At 56.6% G+C, this 20,784-nt stretch overlaps 1 protein-coding gene across 7 annotated transcripts in view; it reads right to left on the bottom strand.

Annotated features, from left to right (window-relative positions):
* Nucleotides 1-108: 108 nt before the first annotated feature.
* Nucleotides 109-20,784, bottom strand: part of CFAP46 (cilia and flagella associated protein 46) — an 89,373-nt gene continuing 68,697 nt past the window's right edge. For 4 of the 7 annotated variants that reach the window (XM_082424866.1, XM_082424869.1, XM_082424867.1 and 1 more), the window contains 15 exons: nucleotides 17,112-17,209; nucleotides 16,555-16,631; nucleotides 16,264-16,394; nucleotides 15,834-15,958; nucleotides 14,946-15,025; nucleotides 14,297-14,458; nucleotides 7,959-8,029; nucleotides 7,800-7,857; nucleotides 7,694-7,729; nucleotides 7,105-7,207; nucleotides 6,463-6,575; nucleotides 5,059-5,140; nucleotides 4,276-4,412; nucleotides 4,096-4,176; nucleotides 109-3,230 (listed from right to left, as the gene is read on the bottom strand). In XM_082424866.1, coding sequence (XP_082280992.1) covers nucleotides 3,106-3,230; nucleotides 4,096-4,176; nucleotides 4,276-4,412; nucleotides 5,059-5,140; nucleotides 6,463-6,575; nucleotides 7,105-7,207; nucleotides 7,694-7,729; nucleotides 7,800-7,857; nucleotides 7,959-8,029; nucleotides 14,297-14,458; nucleotides 14,946-15,025; nucleotides 15,834-15,958; nucleotides 16,264-16,394; nucleotides 16,555-16,631; nucleotides 17,112-17,209 — 1,479 coding nt within the window. In that variant the 3' untranslated portion in view covers nucleotides 109-3,105. Of the gene's footprint in view, nucleotides 3,231-4,095; nucleotides 4,177-4,275; nucleotides 4,413-4,511; nucleotides 5,141-6,462; nucleotides 6,576-7,104; nucleotides 7,208-7,693; nucleotides 7,730-7,799; nucleotides 7,858-7,958; nucleotides 8,030-14,296; nucleotides 14,459-14,945; nucleotides 15,026-15,833; nucleotides 15,959-16,263; nucleotides 16,395-16,554; nucleotides 16,632-17,111; nucleotides 17,210-20,784 lie in introns of those variants that run through there. The other 3 variants (XM_082424864.1, XM_082424865.1, XM_082424868.1) reach the window with 1 other exon arrangement.

Raw genomic sequence — 20,784 nt, 5'->3', positions numbered from 1 at the left:
GCTTTAAAAAAAAAAAAAAACTGGAACAAGTATGTGTATATATTTGAAAAAAGGAAAAAAAATCAGACACAAAAGAGGGGAATCACCACCTCTCAATCTAATCAAAGATGAGCTTTTAAAAAAATTTTTATGGTGAATTAATTATAGATTCACAGGAAGTTGCAGAAACAGCAAAGGCAGTGCAGTGCGCCCTACACAGCACACACGCCCCCGAGGGGGTTGCCCCAGATAGCGGCAAACCAGGAGCCCAGGTTGGTGCTGCAACCCGGGCTGTGGACCCGGTTCTGTGTCCACCACTTCAACAGGCATTCGTGTGTGTGTGTGTGTGTCTGTGTGCCTGTGTGTCTGTGTGTCTTATATCTGTGTGTGTCTGTGTTCTGCGTGTCTGTCTCTGTGTGTGTGTGTGTGGGAGGGACACTGTGAAATGTTATCCCATGTACAGATTTGTGTCACTGTCACAACCGAGGTACAGAACCTGGCTTTGCCCCAAGGCTCCAGTGGGCCTGTTCTGCATCTCTGCTGTTCTGTCCTTTGAGGATGTTGTATAAACGATACCACAGGGCGTGATCTCATTGGTGTTGGCTTCTCCACTCAGCACGACGCCCTTGAGGTCCATCCAGCCCTGGTTGGCTTCCTTTCTGTCGTGGGCTTTCCAGCAAGTAAATGTGCTGTTTGCTTAACTGTTCGAGGTGAAGGCATTTGGGTTGTTTCTCGTTTTTGCCCTAAGAGGATGGAGCTGCTATAAACATTCACGCACGTGTTTGTGGGAACCCAAGTTCCCATTTCTCCGGGATAAATGCAGAGGCTGGGTCATATGCTAACTGCACACACAGTTCATGAGAACCTGCCAAACTCTTTTCCAGAGGGTCTGCACCATTTTAGATTCCCAACAGCAACGTATGGGAGACCCAGTTTCTCTGCATCTTCCCCGGCATTTGGTGTTTGTCACTATGTTTCATTTTAGCTGTTTTAGTAGACATGGTAGTGATATCTTATCTCGGTCTTAATTTGGGCTTTTTTTTTTTTTTACTATTTGGGCTGCTGTGTGTCTCGGCCCGGGAAGTCTCAGGACTGCTCACTCTGCACTAAGAGCAGGGACGCCACGCTGCGCGGATGCGGTCTTGCCAGCTGGTGTCTGGGGCACGAGGTCAGGATGGAGCTCCGTGTCTGCTCACGTACCAGGGGACCTTCCCCTGCTGTGCCGCCTCCCATCTGCTCAGCTCCTGGGCCTCCCAGCCCGGACAGTGACCAGGGTCAGTCAGCCTGGGACTTGGCATCCTCTGGCCATTGGGTGGCTTCTTCTGTCTGCCACGTGGCCCCAGAGGTAGGCGAGGCAGGCAGGGGACTTGAGGCCTGCTTGGGGACATGACTTCTGTGCGGACACTGCACCTGTGCTCGGAGCCTGGCAGGACAGGCCCGGGAGCCCCAGGAACACCTGGGCGCCCTGCAGACGGCAGCCCGAGCAGCCCCGGGGCCAGCGGCCCAGACCGTGCACTCTGCGGCCTGGCCTCAGCGGATCTGAGGGGCTGCCTGCCAGGACCCATGCCAGAAGGGGCTCTGACCCTCCCCGGCCCCGCCGGTGCGCCCTCTCATGGGCTGGCTCCACCCCAGAGGGGCCAGGAGTGGGCTCACCCTCGACCCTCAGCCACAGACCTGGGGGGCTCTCGGGACGCAGGGTCCTGGCCAGTCTTGCTGCCCACACGTGGGCCAGGCTGCCCTGGGCGTGGTGTGAGGAGATCTCCCGGTGACCGTGGCATCTGTCCTCCTACGGCCACCTTCAACTCCAGCTGAGTGTCCACCTCTGGGGACAGTGGACTCTCCCAGGGCTCACTTCGCCCAGAGTGGTGACCACAGGCAGTGGCTGGACGTCCAGCTCTGGTGGAGGTGGCTCTGCCGCACGTGCCATAGCAGTGAGGGCTCTGAGATCAGGGATAGGGCCCCTCCCCACTCCCGTCTCCGGAACCAGCAGTCACCCTGCAGCCCCAGCGATGCCCTCAGCCTCCTGGGCTCAGCCTCCAAGGCACGCCCGTTCGTCCGTTCGCTCGGCAAACACCTGCTGCCCCGCCACAGCCTGGCGCTGGACAGAGTGCCCCTCTCCAGGGACTCCCAGCCCAGTGGCTGGAGGTGACCACAGACTGTGACGCACCAGGAGTGGTCAGCGAGGAACAGGACAAACAGGGTGTCGCAGGCCCGCCCCCGCCTCCTCGAGGATCCCTGGCGTGTTCACACGGCCATTTCTGGTCCCTTGATTCAGGGGAAACGAGGTCCTGGACCCAGTCTGCCCACTGGCTCTTCTCGCCTGCCCCCTGCCCGGGACGCCAGGGCTGGCAAGTCTAGTGCTGGCCACTCCACTGAGAGGCATTTGGAGCGGACATCCCACCCCCTCACATCTCCTCGGCAAAGCCCCGTGGAACTGAGTGGGCGAGGTCCCAGGCTGGGACCCTGGGAGCCCTGGGGACACGGTCGCCTCTGCCCGGGACGTGAGTCCCCACCCCGTGGAAAGCTCTGGGCAGGGAGGGGAGGCCTGGGGGCTCATTTCACATAGCCACGTCCTCTCTTTGAGTTTTGAGGCACTGGGCGGTGCTGGCGTCTGCGTCGGCCGGGGGTGCAGAACCAGAGCTGCTCCCTGCTTCCAGAGGCACAGAAACACAGCTTGGAGGTGACGCAGCTGTTTACTAAAGCACTTCAACAGACTCTGTCCTCCCAGCGTTTCTGGTCTAGGAGCCGGGGCACGAGGGGCTGGGGGCCGGGGCCCGCCAGCTGCGGAAGCCCATGGAAGGCACACACCCCCTCGCCCAGCGCCCGACACGGGGACCCCAGGGAGAGCATGGAGCCGCGAGGGGCCCGGGGGCCCAGGCCGCTGTGGGGTGGGCCTGGACGCGTTCCTCCCCCCACCCGCGCTGCCGAGCCCCCCGAGATGCTCTCCTCCCCCAGACGGGGCCCTGGCTTCACCATGGAGGGAGGGGCAGGTGCTGCCCTGCAGAACGGGGGCGGGGGGGGGGCTCTGGCAGCGCAGCCTGGGAGGAGGTCACGGGCGGAGGGGCCGGGGACACGGGGAGGGGGCTGGCGGATGGTGGGGACGGGCTGTGGGGAGGCGCGGCCCCGTCACACGATGGCCTGGTGCGGCAGCCCGTAGAGGACCAGGTTGAGGGCGACGGGGAGCCGCTCCGAGCCCCGCGGCTGTGGCCGGAAGAGCGCCAGCCTGTCCTCCCAGGTCTGCAGAGACTCACCTGCGGGGAGAGCAGACGGGGCTCGCGAAACGCGGGGCTCGCGGGGGCCGGATGCCTGGGGCCCGGCCAAGGCTCACGGCGCGTGCGGGAAGCACAGCAGAGGTGAGGGTGCTGCCGGCTCTGCCTCTGGACGCAGCCCGGACGGGGACACTGTCCTTACAGACGGGGACACTGTCCTTACAGACGGGGACACCGCCACTCGTCCCTACAGACGGGGCGCCGCCACTCGTCCCTACAGACGGGGGCGCCGGGCGCGGAGGCAGCGGCCACAGGCCAGCCCTCGCCCGCTTACTCGCACCTTTACCCGCTCGTCTGCTCGCTCACTCCACAAGCATTTATTGTTTGGCAACTACCTCCCGGGCACCGTGGACCATGTGAGTTTTGAATTTTAAGCCCCTCTCGCCTTGTATATTTGAAAATTTCATGATTTAAATCACCCTGGGATAAACCTTAGTTACGGTAGATTCTCCCATCAACGTATTGCTAAAGCTTAGACTACCTCGTGCTGCATTTAAGTTTTTTACACCAGAATCCGTGTGTAAGGCTGCTGCCACATGTGGACCTCAGGGCTCCATTTGCCTTGAAGGAGGAGTGGGTGGGCTGCCCCCTCCCAGAGGACACACCAGGGCTTCTGGAGTTTGTGGGGCTTGAGCTGTTTTGAAGATGAAGATGTTCCAATGACCCATGTGTGTTTCCGTAAAGACATTCGACGCCACATCTCACTGTAGGCAGTGGCCTGTAGGAGGCTGAAGGTCTTTGTCAGTGCAGGCTGACCTTCGGAGGCCGTGCAGAAACAGGAGAAGTGGGGGACCCCTGACCCTGTAGCCTGAGGGACGAGCAAGGAGGTGGGGCTGTTTCTAGTTACCGTGGTTGACAGTTTCACTGGTTCCTCTCTTCTGAAGGAGGCGGGTCGTTCTCCCGATCGGCTTGCCATTTGCCAACAGATCTAGAGAAGAAACACCCCTTCAGAGGGGCCGTTAACACCCCACAGGCTTCCGGGAGCCCCGCGGGGCTGCAGGACGGGCCGGCTGCTGGCACGACTCACTTTCCCACAGGACGCTGGCCCGCATCGCGTTGTCCTGCAGGACCGTCGGCCACTGGTTCGCCACGATGCTCCTGACCCCCACCAGACTCAGGAGGACGGCCGTCTCGATGGGCCCCTCCAAGGACAGTTGGCGTGCACTGCGGGGGACCGAGCTCCCGTGGGCCGGCACCAAAGGGCCCGGTCCGAGCCCTCCTCCACCCGCAGCCCGAGGAGCACCAAGTGTTGTATTTGGACTGAGAGCTCTTAGGGTTCTCGAAAGAACCAAGAATTCCTCCCCCGCCCCCGCCCCACACACAATTAAATACCATTTAACAAGAAAAGTCATTTCAGAGTACTGCCAAATCCCTCTGGACACTCCCAGCCATGGGGTGTGGAGCCAGGAGGGGAACCCCCTGGAACCACCTCCCCCCTCCCCCCAGAGGGTGGTCCTCTGCTCTGCCTGCCTGCAGCCCACAGAGGCCCTGGGGTGTGTGTGACAGGTGACGCGGGGAGCCCTGAAGCCAGGGTGTCCTCCCAGTTGCCAGCCGTCTGTTTCCTGGCCCAAGCCCAGCTGCCTGAAGTTCCAGCCAGGCCCGTGGTCTGTGCTGGCACTGCCCATCCCCCCACCCCGGGACTTTGCCAGGGCAGGGTCTGGGGGCCGGATCACGGCATCCCAGCTGCCCAGGGGGTGCAAGGACAACGCCCCAGGCGGACAGCCGTGGCTCATACGCCGCCCCCAGGTTCCTCGTCAGCTGCCGGAGGCCAGGCTGCAGGCTTGAGACCGAGCGGAGGGGACCCGGGCACCTCTTGTTCTCCGAGGACTCCACGTGGCGCCGCATGCTCTCGTAGGACCGCGCCAGGTCCAGCAGGACCACCATCTGGCACTCTGTGGTCACAGGAGGGGCGGCTCAGTGGCGGGGCTCCCAGGGTGAGGGCGCCGTGCAGGCGGGGTGTCGCCCAGGGCGAGGGAGGATAGCGGGAACTCAGCCCGACCTGACCGAGGCTCCGACTCCACTCGTCCCCTTTCTGGGTCGCGTGGGCTGCACGGGCAAGCCGGCCGTTATTTGCCTCGGCGGACCCACACCCTTCACATCCTCCTTGGGCGACCGGGCCGGGCGAGGGAGGGAAGCCCACCCCGGGGCCTGCCACGGCTCTCCCTGCCTCGCAGAGGGGTCTTGGCTCCCAGAGGCCACCCATGAGGCACCCCGGCTTGCCAGGGGCTGGGCGTCGGTGGCCCTGGCCCCGTGCGCCCACTGAAACGGGGCCAGTGTCCGAAATGCAGCTCTTGGATGTGGGTGTGCGGAAAGCCCCACAGATGCAGAGGCCAAGCGTCAGGGGCCGTCCCCAGAGGGGGCAGAGCCTCCAGCTGTGTGAGGACAGTCCTGGCTGGGAACGGCGGGGGCACCCGGCGACGCTGTCACCCCTACAGGTGCCTGGGAGCCTATGATTTCTTCAGCGTCACTCACCAGCTCGTCTGAGGTCTGGAATTCAAGTTTCAAAGAAGCCTGTTTCTACCTTCTCCTGGGGTAAGAACGTGCGGACCCCACCCATATCGGCAGGGCCTGGGGAGGAGACGGGGTGACGGGCTGGGTTCAGGTATCCCGACCACGGACAGTGTCCGCCTGTGCCACGCACCCCAAGCGTAGCGGCCTCTCTGAGGGATCCCTGAAAAGGCCCCCACTCAACCGCGCACAGTGGCCAGCTACCCAGCAATCCCCTCAGGAGAAGGTCACGTGAGGGCAGGCCAGACGACACTCACGGGCACCCTGGGGTGGGCTGGGTGACGCAGGGGCCAGCGGACAGTGAGAGGGAAAACGGGGCCAGAGTGCCTGCATCTCAAGTAGAAGAACTGGTGGGAAGGGGCTGTGACCAGCACTTTCCAGAAACGCCGGCCCAGCCTTCCTGCACTCTGCAGGCCCAGCCCTCGAGGGGTGACCCTTCCAACGCTTGACCCTGGCCAGGCCTCTCAGAGAAACGGAGGAGGGGGACTGAGGGCAGGAGGGGCCCTCAGTCCACACCGGCCCCCCAACCCAGGCCCTGCTGTGCCTTCCTAAAGTGCCGCCTCCCCACCCCCCGCCCTCCATCAGAGGACAGGGGAGACACCTGATAAGACACAGGGGCGCCCTGCTCTGTGCCTGTGTGGATTCGACTTGTGCCGGCGGGTCTGGCGGAGAGGCGGGCTTTTGCGGGGGTGGGGGGTGGTCTCACCTTCTAAGTTCATGGCGGCCAACCTTTCTACCAATATGTGGGACAGGAAGCTCTCCATCCCGTAGAAGAAAAAGCCTCCACAGCTGCCCAGGAGCTGCTCCCACTCGGCCTGGCTGCCAAGGGAAGGAGAGAGACCCGGGGTGGGGAGACGGCGGGAACAGCCCCGCGTCTGCTGGAGCCGCGGGCTAAAAAGCCACAGAGGGTCTTCCATCCAGCCAAGAAGCCCAGGTCCCTGCCCCAGATGGCCCCGCCCCTCCTGGGCCCCGCCCCGACAGAGCCCCTCCCCTCCTTTAGGCCCCGCCCCGACAGAGCCCCTCCCCTCCATCGCGCCCCGCCCTCCTGGGGGCCCCGCCCCCTCCGCGAGGCCCCTCCTGGAGGTTGAGCCCGCACACCCGCGACGGACGGGCCCGGCCCTTGTGCAGGGGCGCACACGCCGCAGGGGCCCAGGTCCGCATCCAGGATCTGGGGATCTAGGCGCCTCCGTGCACCAGAGGGAAGGGTCTGACAGGACAGAAGTGGGGGTCAGGGCAGGAGGGAGCCTCAGCGGGACGGGGAGGGGGGAAGGGGCCGTATGCGGAGCGCCCCTCGGGCTGGCGCAACGCAGCCACCGCAGGACCGCGTCCCGGGAACCCAGATGCCAACCTGGGAAACTGCTTATTCCCCAGATGCCCCGCCCATCTCGCAGTGAACGTGTCTCGGAATCTTTCCAAAATTTCCCGGGTCACGGAGACAGGAGTCAGCATTTCTGCAGCCAGAATCAGATGGTGGACAAAACTTAGGAGCACTGCGTGTGTGGGCACGGGTGGTCCCTGTGCCCTTGGTGGCCCTTGGCGTGGCAGGGCGGCCTGGGCCTTGGCCCCGCACAGACGGGGGCCCCGGGGGCGTGGAAATCTTCGTGCTCCTTCCCTCCTTTGTGGAGAGATGAAAAAACCAGCTCAGCAAAAGCGGAGCCGAGGAATCCGGTCCTGCAGCCGCAGCCCTCAGCCACACCTGCAGGCCCCGAGGGGGCAGCGCTGCCGCCTCAGGGCCCATGTCACACAGCCCTCGCGCTGACTCGGCTGCAGACGGTGAGGGCGGGGTCTCGGAGCACACCAGTGTCCCTCTCCCGCCCACCGTCAGCGTAGCAGGAGGTGACGGAGGGCCGGGCGGCAGCAGAGGCCGAGGCACTCGGTCCACGATGCTCCGAGTGCTGTGGGCGGTGCACGGCTTGTGCGTGGGCGGGAGGGCTCACCTGGGCCCCGGGCCTCCTCGTAGGGGTCCACAGCGACTGGGCCTTGGTTAAGGAGAGACAGGACCACACGCTCGCTGTCTGGGGCAGAAGCGGCAGCAAAGGATACATCTGAAGTTGTCCGCATCGACCGTGATGCAGTGCGGGGGGATCCGGGACACGGTGCCCTGCAAGGACAGGCAGGGGTCCTTGGGGATGCATCCTGGGGGCGGGGCCGGACCTCGGGCCCCCTCCGGCTCTCCGCCTGAGCGGGGCCTCGACCACCTACCTTTGCTCCCTTCTTTGCTAAGCCTCTCTTTCCGTGATCTTTACCTCTGCTCTCCTTTTTCACGCTCCCTTCTGTTGAGACAATAACAAGAAGTGGTGATGCCCTGGAACTAGACACAGGCCGTGGTCCACGACGTTCGAATGCATTACATGCCGCTGAATTGTTCACTCGCAAATGGTTAACTTTATATTATGTGAATCTCACCTCAATGAAAAAACAAGAAGTGGTGTGAACAGTTGATTTTCATTTTTGTAAAGTTGAAATGGCAGTAATCTCTCAAAGGTAAAGGCTCACAGGGCTGGGAAAGGCCCGGGCCAGGAGACCTCAAGAAAGGAACGGCTGCCAGAGGTTCCCGGGCCCACGCGGCTGCCCAGTCACACACGACGCTGGGCACATACCGGTGCGCCTGCTGAGCTGGCCCAGTCGCAGAGGGCTGGGCCCTGCTGGCCCCTCTCCCTCTTGCAGGAGGATTTACACCCTGCCCCCGCTGCACTCCCGTTCTGGTGAAGGTAACTGAAAATAATGCCAGTTTCCTTCATTCCCGTCCGGCTGCCTCAGAGATGTAAGCGCTGATGTGGGCCTCTCTGCCATGTCCCAGCTTTACGGGGGCACCACTGGGAAGCAGCTTGCCCTAGATTTGGATGGCTTTCTCCACCAGGATGAGGAGAACTCCTGGTTTGCTAAGAATTTCTATCACGGATGCATGCATTTTATCAAATGCTTTTTTTCCTGCATCATCTGGGATGTTTATAAGTTCATTTTCCCTTTTATCTGCTCCTCTGTGATAGTTTTTAAGGTCAGACTGGGTGATGAAATGTTACATGTTTCTTTCTTTCTTTGCTACTCTTGAGTAGTTTGGGTGTCAGGGTCTGGACTGGCCAGCAGAAGGATGGCTTTTATTTCTTCTACTTGGGGAGATGTGTAGACTGACATGAACGGTTTCTTGAAATTTTGGTAGAATTCAACAGAAAAATGGTAAAACCAGTATTTTTTGTGGGGAAATGTAAATCTATTGATCTTCCTTTCTTCACTATGAGGCCGTTGGGTTTTCTTTCCTTCTTGAGTCTCCGAGTTCTTTTTTTCCTAGGACTTTGTCCACTTTGCTTAAATTTTTGAATATATTGTCAAAAAGCTGTTCATAATATTCTCTTCTTCTCTTAACTCTCTGAGGCTCTTTAGAGTTGGTGTCTCTTTTATTTCTCATATTGTTTGTTTGTGCCTTGTCTATTTTTCCCTGGATCATTCTCACCCAAATGTGTCTATTTTATGAGGTTATTTTTTCCCAAACAACTAATTTTTGTCTTTGCTTCCTATTTTGTTGGGATTTGTTCATGATCCTTTAAGCCTTTAAAGCTAAAGGATCCTTCTAGATTCTGCTGTAGTAACATCCAGCCAGTCTTTGACATTTCTATGATCGCTTCTTCTGAGTCCCATGAGTTTTTAGAAGTCAGTGGTTTAAAATTTCCAAATGTATGGGAATTAAAAAAAATCCATCTTTTGGGAATTGGTTTCTAACCTAATCACATGTGGCCTCAGCCAGTTTCTGTGACTGTTTCACGTGTACTTGAAAAGAACGTGAGTCTCTAATTTTTAGGCATAGGGCCCATGTGTCCAATAAGCCGAGTCTGTTAAGTGTGCTGCCCCAGTTCTCTCTGTTTGTGCTCTTTCTGCTTGGCTGACCTTTCCGTCGTGGAGGTGTGCTGGAGTCTCCCATCGCGGGAGTGGGCCCACCAGCCTCGCCCCAGGTGCTTGTTACTTGCTGCTTCCCGTATTTGAGGCTCTTTGATCCTCCCGACGAACTTCACCGTTATCACTGTGTGATGACCCTGCCCTACTGATGCCCATGGCTGTAAAGTCGACTCCGGTGGACGGTGAGATGGAGGCCCTTTTGGTGGCTCGCCCGCCTGGCACCTCTCTTTCCGTTCTTCTGTTTTCTGGCTTTTGTGCCTTCTTTCTGTTCAGGAGAGTCTCACGTGGCCGGCATCCTATTGACATGCTCTTGTTTACTGTGTCTTTCGTCGGCAGGTGTGGCGCACTCACTTGTTTGGTTCCTGATCTAATGGATGGGCCACAGCACCTTGCCCGTGGGTTCTCCGCCCTCCCTGTTCCGTGTGTGCGTCTCCATCACTGGCTCTTTGTAACTCGACTGAGGGGTTGGTTCACTTGTTTTTCTTATTCATTTTCCCTCTTTATTGGTTTGGAATTTATACACCAGTCATGCTCTTTCGTGATTATCCTTAAAGGTTTGCCGCGAATATTTAACACTCAAAGGGCATTCCTCCAGCCTGAAGGGTTCAAGACTCTGAGAACACTTCACTCTGGGACCTGCAGAATCCTTCTTTTTATCCCCACTCCGTAATGCATTGAAAAGACTTCACTCACATTTACGCAGTATTTTTGTTATTTTATGGTGAGAGTTTGTATTAGGGTCTAGTTGCTGCTGTAACAAATTACCACAAATGTTGGGGCTTAAAACAACACGAATTTATTACCTTACAGTTCTGGAGGCAGGAGTCGAAAGGGGTCCCACTGGATTAAAATCCAGGTGTGAGCGAGGCTGTTTCCTTTGGGAGGCTCCAGAGGAGAATTGGCTCCCTTGCCTTTTCCAGCCTCCAGAGGCGCCATGAGCTCCTTCCGCTACCTCCGCACCCTCCTGCCTTCCCTCTTTTCAGGACCCTGGCGATGACACTGGGCCACCCGGACAATCAGGACAGTCTCCCTATCTCAGGACCCTTCACCGAATCACATCTGCAAAGGCCCTTTTGTCACATCAGGGCACCTCCTCTTGGGCCCGGGGTCAGGGCGTGGGCGCCTTTGCAGCTGCTATACTGCTAACCCCACCAGGGGGTGGGTCTGCTCTTCCAGACAACGTTGGCAGCGCAGAGCGGTGGGGACAGGAAGGCCCTTTCAGTAAATGGGGCGCGCACAGCGGGGGACTCACGGGGGAAAGAGAGACCTGCCCCTTGTTTCACACTGTGCGCAAAGCCGATTTCGGATGGAAGGTACGTAAAGACGTGAAGGACAAAAAAGGAGAGACATATTTAGAAGACATCATAGAATATCTTCATGATCTTCAGGTAAGAAAATATTCTTTTTAAAAAGACCCCAAAAGCACCAGCTGTTAAGAGAAGACGGATACATTGGACTATATTCAAATATTTTGTTCACCAAGAGGTACCACGCAAAGGAGTGACAAGACCAGCTGCAGACATGCAGGAGATCTGTAGTTCATAAAATGATTGGAAAATTTATACAAACCTAAAGAACAAAAGCCAGATAACCCAAGAGAAAAACTGGCCAAAGACTTGAACGGATTTTCACAAGTGAGGACATCAAATGGCCCATAAAATGTGAAAGGGGCTGGGCTCCCCGGCAGCAGGGGGTGCAGATCGGTGGGGCTTGAGCCCGAGGCCCCACCGGCTGCTCCTGGTGGGCCCAGCACCACGGCCTCTTGGAGGCGCAAGGCCTGTTCTCTCCCATGCTTTATATCTGGCCCATTAGCGTCCTTTTATTTAAGCCGATTTCCTTAAAGAAGCATGTTTTGGACCTTGCATTTCCATTCCCAAAGGTAATCTTTACCTTTTAACTGGGGTGTTTTGACCTTGTACGGAGACTGTGATTATTGATGTGGTTGGGTGGAAACACACCATCTTGCTGTTTGTTTTCTATTTGTCCTGTCTGGTCTTTGTTCCATGTCTCCTCTTTTTTCTGCCTTTTTCTGATTAATCGTATTTTTTTTTATGATTCCATTTTGACTTCCTCATTGTGTACTAGCTGCACCTCTTTGTTTCTGTTTTCAGTGGCTGTGCTGGTCCAGTACCCTGGTCCAGTACCCCGTACCCCACGACACGTTGCTATCATTTTTCGCTCTAAGCTGTCAAAATCTTTTAAAGAGATTTTTTTTTTAAAGTATTTGTTTATTTATTTATTTATGGCTGTGTTGGGTCTTCGTTTCTGTGCGAGGGCTTTCTCTAGTTGCGGCAAGCGGGGGCCACTCTTCATCGCGGTGCGCGGGCCTCTCACTATCGCGGCCTCTCTTGTTGCGGAGCACAGGCTCCAGACGCGCAGGCTCAGTAATTGTGGCTCACGGGCCTAGTCGCTCCGTGGCATGTGGGATCTTCCCAGACCAGGGCTCGAACCCGTGTCCCCTGCATTGGCAGGCAGATTCTCAACCACTGCGCCAACAGGGAAGCCCAAAGAGATTTTAAATTAAGAAAAAAGCTTTAAATATTGACCCACCTAATTCCAGTTTCTGGTGTTTATTTCTTTGTGCAGATGCAGATTCCCATCCTTTTTTTTCCTGCCTGGAGAACACTCTGCAGCATTTCTTGTGGGGCAAGCAGGCCTGCTGGGGAAGAATTCTTTCAGCTCACCTATTTCTGAAAAAGTACTTCACCATTGTTTTTGAGAGTTATTTTCAAAAGTATCTGCATTGATAGATAGTTTTTTTAATAATTTAAAGACGTTCTTCACTGCTTGCATTGTGTCAGCCGAGAAGTCTGCTGTCTCTCTTGTATTTGTTTCTGGATACATAATGTGTCTTTTGTCTTTGGCTGCTTGTAAAATACTCTGTCACTGGTTTTAATCACCCTGACTACAACGGTCCCTGGTATGGTTTTATTTCTTGTGTTTGGGATTCATTGAACTTCTTGGGTCTGCAGGATTACAGTTTTCATCAAAATTGGGAAAAATTGGCCATTATTAACTCAAATGTTCCCCCTGCAAAGACTCCAGTTACAGGCAGGTTCGGCCGCTTCACTTTGTCCAACAGCTCACTGGTGCTCTGTTTTTGTTTTTGTTTTTTTTTCAGCTTTTTCCTGCTGTTACTTCTTCAAGCTCACTAGTTTCTTCTCCTGTCATGTCGAGTTGCATTAATGCTGCCCAGGGCATGTCCCTCCTCAGCAGAAGTTCAGTTCTGGTCCGTTTTACATCTTCCGTGTCTTTGCTTACCACCTCCTGGAACACGTGGATTATAGTTACAGGAACTATCACCTGCGTCACCTCTGGGTCTGCTTTTGATTGCCTTTTCTCTTAACCACGGGTCTTTGCCTGCCAGGTGATTTTTGATTGGACGTCAGACATTTTGAATTTTTCCTTGTTGGGTCCTGGATTTTTACAAAAATTCTATACATCTTGAGCTTTATTTTGAGATGCAGTTAAGTTACCTGGAAATAGGTTGATCCCTTGAGGCCTATTTTTAAGTTCTGTTGGTGGGACGAAAGCCAGTCTCCCTAGTGCAGAGAAGCAATGCCCTCTGGTTCCTGTACCTGATACCTGTGAATTATAAGATGTTCCATTCTGGCTGTAGTCTCCACACACGCCTGCACTGACCGGCTCCCAGCAGAAGACTGAGGGGGACCCTCTGCAGGTCTCTCCTAGCAGGACCACCTTGGGTCCCCAGTCCCTCGTCTCCTCACCTCAGGGAGACCGCCAGGCTCTGCCTGGTCCCCCCCACCATGTGCTGCAGCCTGTAGACTCTCTCCAGGCAGAAAGCTGGGGCTCACCTGCTTATTTCTCTCTCTTGGGGATTGCTGTCCCCCACTGCCTGTTCTCCAATATCTGAAAACCGCTGTTTCATATATTTTTCAAATTATTTATTTATTTATTTATTTATTTGATGTGGACCATTTTTAAAGTCTTTATTGAATTTGTTACAATTCAATATTAGCTCCCCGACCAGGGATCTTAGCTCCCTGACCAGGGATCGAACCCCCACCCCCTGCATTGGAAGGTGAAGCCTTAACCACTAGACCTCCAAGGAAGTCCCTGTTTCATGTATTTTTGTCTGAGTTTTTGTTGTTCCAGCTGGAAAGGCAAATTTGGTTCCTGTCACCTCATCTTGGATGAAAACAAAAGTCCAATCTATCTACTTTTAATGTAATTTAATATTTATCGTAGTGCAACATACACGCAGAAAACTGCACACAGCACCAGTGTACAGCCTGGAGAATTTTCACACCCCAGGCACATCCATGTCACAGAACATGATCATGCCTGAGTCCCCGGCCGCCCCCAGGCCAAGCCAGGTCCCCCTCGTCCTCTCCCTCATTGCCTCTCACCATCTGATTGATGATTAACTGTGTAGTCGGTTGGTGACCACCAGTCCCCTCCTTTGAAACAGAAGTATGTGAAGCCAAGAACAAAGTTAAGTTTCCTGTTCTGGGCACGTTTGGCACCTAACAGAGCACCGGCACATAGTAGGTGTTCTCTGAATGAACCAGGGCCTTGAAAAGTATGGCAACATCCGCTAACTATTTTTTGACAAGAGTTACATTCTCTCATCGTGAAAGTCACTTAAATATTTGCATTTTGAAGTCAAGTACCAGTGCAGCTCTCACCCGTCTCCGTTCTATGCAGGCGGTTCCACAGCATCTGGAGGGAAAACTCTCGTGACACGGAGGAGACCATCCCTTCATCGAACACAGAGAGACCTTCTAACGGCAGCTCCAGAAGATGCCTGTCAGCGATCAGGATGACGTCGTCTGCGATCTCGGGCTGCACTGTGGGCGGGAACGCCAGCGGCTACTGAGGCAGCAGCAGACACCTGATGGCCAAGCTCCGCCCCTCACCACTGAGGCCGTCTGGCCGCTGTGCAGCCCCCGCCCGGCGGGAGACGCGGAAAGGCGTCTGAACTGGGCACCGCTCGCAGACATGCCAGCGCCGTCTTGGGGGTACACGCTGGTTTTGATGGTGCGGCCGGGTCACAGCCAGGACCTGGACAGAGCCCAGGCCATGGGAAATCAGCAGACTGCTGACCTGGGAGGCCCAGCTGCCCTCCTGCCGTCTGATGTGCTCAGGAGGGTGACGGGGACGTCACCATGGTTTTCGCCCAGGGCATCCGGCAGGGCAGGGCATCTGTGGCCGCGTGGGCAGCGGCGGGGTGGCGCGAACCTTCCGGAAGGCTGCCCCCGCTGGCCCCGCTGCAGCACAGAGAGCGCGGCTCTGCCGGCCTCCAGCCCACAGACGCGGACCTGGGGCCCCACTCACCCTGCGGCAGGGACACTTTCCTCTCCTTGTCTTTGCCCTTGTATTTTCCCAAATCCACAACAACTGTGGGAATTGGTGCTCTGAAAGGCAAAGGCAGAGATTCAGGTTTTAAAAACTCCATGAGAATCACTGAGAACAAGGACAGCATCTCCTCAAGGCTGTTCCCACCAGGGCAGTGAGGGCCACAAGACTCTCCCGGCCCGCTGCTGGGGACCGGTCTCCGGAGATGGGGCAGGGAAAACACACAGGACGTGAACACACAGGACTCAGGATGCTCTGACCTGCCGGCCAATCAGGGAAGTTCTCGTGCCCGACCCCTCTACCTTCTCTTCCACCAACACAGACCCAAGGGGCCAGGCGCTTCACCGTGCTCTCCCCTCCTTCCCACACCCAGGCCAGCGGCTCAGAGGGCGGCAGGGGCCTGCACGGCGGGGACGCCCCCAGAAAAGGTTTCAAGCAGGGCCAGACTTCCTCCCGATGGCAGGCGGACAGAGCCCGGGCTTCTATTCTCAAAGAGCCTGTGCACGTCTCCCGTTTAATCGAATGGTCCAATTCAGCACAGAGAGAAGCCCACTATGGCGCTGTGGCCTCAGAGATGCGAGTTTCCACGAAGGAAACAGCTCTGACTTTCACACGCCCACAGCCAGTCGCTCAGCTGGCCCTGGGACTCAGGGAGTGCTTCCAGGCCACGCCCCCCAGCCCGCCCACCCCAACCCTGGGTGTCACAACGCCCATCGCTCCCTGTACCTGTGTGTACCTGTGTGCACCTGTGGGGACAGAGAGACGACACGACCCTGCACCCCGAGGGCTCGGGCAATCCAGACGGCGCCCGCTCTCCGCACCCTCAGTCCCTGAAGCCTCAGGAATCAGCCCTCGATGGGTGGGTACCTGGCTTCCGGGGGGCAGCTGAGCAGCGGGAAGAGCGGCCTCAGATACTCCTCCATGGGCTTCACGACCTCCGCGAACCTCTGCAGAGAGTGTTCTTCCCTTCTCAGGGCCACGCCTTCTGACTCCTTCTCAACCCAAAGACAGCCGCAGTCAGAGGTGTCAGAGGGGAAGAGGGGCGGGACCCTGCCGGCGACCCCCCAGGACAGGCCCAGCTCAGCAGCCAGGCGCCCCCCCTCCCCGCCCCCTCGGCCAGCATCGTGGAGGCGTCTGCATCACAATTGGCTCAAGGATTCAGAGCAGGATTGGCCCCGTGCCTGGTCGGGGAGCCTGACCCGGGGTCCAGCAGCGCCTGGGGGGGGGTCCTCGCCCAGGCCTCGCCACCCTGCCCTGCGGGGTGGGAGCAGCCCTGGCACCGGCCTCGGGGCCTCACCAAGCCTGGGCTCGGGGCCGTGTCCTCACTGTGCGCCTCGGCCTGGGCGTGCTCCCGGAACCGCCGGGCACTGGCCAACAGGGAGGAGAAGGCGGCCGGGCTCACGGCCACCCGAGCCACCTTGCAGGAGCCTGCAGAGACAGACGCCGCCGCTGTCCCCACACGCGGCTTCGCAGAACGCCCCCCGGGGCTGAGGGGACCGCGGGTGGGAACGCGTGCGCACGCTCGGCCTTGGCGCCGGTGGGCGCACCCCTGCACGCACCCCGAGGGCGGTGCTCCGGCAGAACTCACCCCCGACCTGGAGCGCTTTGCCTTTGGCTGCAGGGATGAGCTTGGGTTTCTCGTAGGCAGCGCCGTAAAGATGGGTCCTGTCGGCAGGACGCAGGGCGGGGTCAAAGCCCAGCTCCGGGGGTCCCAGAGGAGCCCCTGCCAGGCCGACTTTGCGCCACGTACCCACCCTGCCGGAAGCAGGAGCCCCCTCCCTGTGGCGCCCCGGCCAAGTCAGACACAGGGTTCAAACAAGCCCCTGGGGGCTCTGTGTGCGGCGCTGCCGGAGGCTGGGGCACCGGCTTCTCCCCAGACCCGTGGGTTCTGCCCCACTTGAGCAGCGAACTTCAGACCAGGGCCACGCGCTGGCGGGAGCTGGCACCGTGCCCTCTCCCCTCCCCGGGTCGTACGGGCCAGCCTGGCCATCGGGGCAGAGGGACGGTCCCCCCACCTCCCAGCGGGCAGCCCCCGCCGGCCTGTGTCTGTCCCTCGGCTTGGCAGCCCCTGCGCTGTGTCCACAGGGACCTTAGCGGGCAGAAGCCTGGATAGCAGGCCCGAGAACACGAGAGAGGAGGCCTCACCTGTCCTGTGAGTGGTGCAGAAAGAGGATCCGAAAAGTGGGAGGGATTTCACTCAAGAAGTTAAAATGCTCTTCGGTGACCCGGAGATTCTGCCAAGCCTGCGGGGGGGGGGGGGTGGGGGTGGGGGTGGGGGGGGGGTGGGGGTGGGGGTGGGGGGGGGGGTGGGGGGCGAGTCAGGAGTCAGCGCCGGGCGCCGCCACAAGGGGGCAGCAGACGCGCGCGGATTTCACCGCTGCCCGGACACTGGCTCCGCTGGTACCGCCAGAGCCCGACCGGCCGCGCACACCGGCAAAGGCACCGAGCACAAAGGCGCACGGAAAAGCCCCGGCACGTCCGGCAGCACAGCCGCCGCCCTCTCCGCTCCCCGCGGTCCCGGCCCCCCCCCGCGCAGACACCGGCAGGGCAGGCGCAGCACCCGCGCTTCCCGGCCCGCAGGCCGCGGGGCGCGGGGGTGGCCGGCGGTTCCGCCTGCCCTGACCCGGGTTCCCCTTCTCTGCGGGGAAGGGTCCGCAGCGGGGGCCACACAGCACCCCGCGGGCCGCCTCCCAAAAGAGGAGCGGCTGCTCAGAAGCCCATTCCCCACTTTCGGATGAAACGAGCTTCAGCTTTGCCAGAGCCGACCAGCGTCCGCACTCCAGCCCACGGCGGTGCGGAGCGGGTTCTGGGACGCTCGGCCCGGCGGCGCGGACACAGGAAGCCGTGGGAGCCGCGCTCGGGAGGCTGCGGGCTGCTCACAGGGGCCACGGCCTCGCTCCAGGGGAGGGGCCGCAGGCTTCCGCAGCTCGGGCGGCCCGCTGTGCGGGGCCCGCGCCCCTCCGGGCTGGCGCACGTGGCGGCTGGCCCTGCTGCCCTCTGCTGCCTGCAGAGTGTCGCATCGGGAGGGCACCACTTCTCATCCCTTCTGTGGCCACTGGGCACCTGGGTGGCCTCCCTTTTTGCGCCACAAATGCTGCTGTGACGTCTGTTCTTTGGGGACCACCGGCCGCCGGGGAGAGTTGCTGGGGGACGTCGCTTCCGAAGGGGCCGCCGGGCCCCACCTCCGCCAGGGCCCGCCTCCTCTCCCGCCCTTGGGGCTTTGCACCTGTTCCCTTTCAGCGCTTCTGGTGGATGTCTAGCAGTCCCTGAATGGGGTTTTAATTTTTCCATTTTCCTGATGACCAGTGAACTTGCGCATCATTTAAAAAGTTTACTGGCCACTTGGGTATCTTTTGTGAAATTCCAGTCTTGTGATTGTTTTCTGTGGGAGAGTCAGTCTTTCTCCTGCCGAGAGGGGACACCTCCTGTCTACACACAGGACACCAGCCCCTGGCCTCTCAGGTGTGTTGTATCTCCTCTGGGGCTTGCCTTTTGACTCCTGGGTATATGGTTTTGATGAACACAAGTTCCTACTGTCAACGCAGTACAACTGATCGTTCCCCCCTTGATGGTTAGCACCTCTGTCTCCTGCATAGTAAGTCTTACCTACTCCGAAGGCATGAAGAGGTCCCCTTAAAGCTTCTTCTGAAAGCTCTGCTGTGTTACCTTCTCAGGTAGAGCTGCCCTTCGTGCAGGGCTGCACCATCCGCTCTTCTGCCCTAAGTGTCACGCTTGACATCTGTCAGGTGTGGGTGGTGGGTCTGTTTCTGGGCGTTTTCTTGTCCCATCGGTCATTTTCTCCATTTGTGTGCCAATGCCACGCTGTCTTACCTTCTACAGCTTTAAATAGGTCTTGGTATCTTGTATAGTAAGCTGGCATTTCCTTACAAACATCTTAATACGGAGCCTTCCCCCACAAACACAGCTGCCTCTGTGCTTACATAGTTCTTGAATTTTCCTTAGGAAGGTTTGCAGTTTTCAGGGTAGAAGTCACGTGTATCTTTTGTTAGATTTTCCTTAGGTATTTGATTGTTTTTGATGTTACTGAAAACGGTATTATTCAGACATTGTCATTGCTTGTTTATAACTGTCATGTAGAGATGCAATTCATGTTTACAGCCTTCAGCAGTGACCTGCCAAATGTGCATGTTAAATCTGTTATCGAGAGAGAGTATGACTTTCAAGGCCCACAATCATGTTGATTGTGAATAATCCGTTTTACTTCTTCCTTTTCAGTGCTTCTGCCCTTTATTCCTTTTTCGAGTCTTATTGTTCCATTGAATAGGAGCAGTGATAGCTTTCTTGTGTCATTTGGACTCAAGGAGAAAATTTTTCAAAATTTTAGTATATAGTGTGATGTTTGCTATGGAGTTTTAAAGACATTCTTTGTCAAATTAAGAAAATTATCTTCTATCTTGACTTTTTGAAATCACAGACTGGTGCTGAATTTTGACAAATGGTTTTTTTGCATCTATCAAGATGATCTTGGGATTTTTCTCCTTTTCCTCCTGTTAATATGGTGAATTATACTGAATGATTTAAAAGTATTAAACCACACGGAACACAGCCATTCGATCCTCACGTATCATCCCTTTTATAATCGCTGGATTCTACTTGCTAATACTGTCCACGTTGATGAGAGAGATTTTCCTTCCATGTAACGTCCTTGCTAGGTTTCTAGTATCGAGGCTCACTGGGCCTCTTTAAAGACAGGAGTATTCCTTTTATTCCTATCCTCTGGAAGTGTTTTGAAGGATTATTTCTTCCTTCAATGTTTGGAAGAATTTATTGGCGAAGCCAGCTGGGTCTGGGATTTTCTTTGTGGGAATGTTTTTAATAAAAGGTTCCATTTCTTGAAGCGATATTATTCAGATTTTCCATTCTGTCCGCTTTGGTAGGTAATATTTTTGGAGGAATTTGTCCATTTCATCCAAATTGTCAAATTTATTAGAGTAAGGTTATACAAAAATAGTCTCTTATTAGCTTCTTGATGTCTGAAGGATCTCGTGATGTCTTTTTATTACTGATACTGAAATTTTTGTTTTCTTTCTCTTTTTTCTTTATCAGGTCTTTCTAAGTGTTTATCAATTTTATTAGTCTCCTCTTTGGAACCAACACTTGTCATGACTGATTTCCTCTGCTGTAAGTGTGTTTTAATTTCATGGCTTCTGCTGTTCTCGTTCTTATTTGTTTTCCATTTTTCTTAGGTGTTGTTTTACTCTAGCTTCTTGAAATTACAGCTTAAATCACTGTTTTTAAGACTCTCTTGTATTCAAGGCTGTATTTTTCCTCCACGCCCTGTTTTAGACAAGTCTCCTAGGTTTTGATATATAGTATTTTTATTCTCTAAGTCAATTTAAAGTATTTTCTAAATTCCATCGTGATTTCCTCTTTGACCAACTGATGATGATAGACATACTGGTTAATTTCAAGGCAATTGTGTGTTTTACAGGTATCTCTTAGTTACTGATTTCTGTTTTAATTTCCTTGTGGTTAGAAAGCAAACTGAATGACTTCAGTGCTTTGGAACTTGTTGAGGCCTCTCGTGGCCCGGGGCTGGTCACACTGGCGCAGCGTTCCAGGCCGGGTCTGTCCACACCTCCTGCACTCACGGACGCCCCACACGCTTCTGCAGGCCACTGCCTCTTCATCTGCTCATGGTGCCAGCAGCCAAGAGGGCGGCTGCAGCCTCCCCGCAGAGCCGGGGGTCTGTCTGCGGCTGCTCTGCCTCTGGCAGTTCTCTCTTGCGCCTCTGAAGCTGCATCACTGGTGCTCACGGATTCAGGACGGTGGTCGGCGCTGACTGGCTCCTGGGCCG

Source organism: Balaenoptera physalus, assembly GCF_965194825.1.
Source record: "Balaenoptera physalus genome assembly, chromosome: 14".
Lineage (NCBI taxonomy): Eukaryota > Metazoa > Chordata > Mammalia > Artiodactyla > Balaenopteridae > Balaenoptera > Balaenoptera physalus.
Note: the sequence above shows the minus strand (reverse complement) of the source record. Positions and strands in the feature narration are given on the sequence as shown.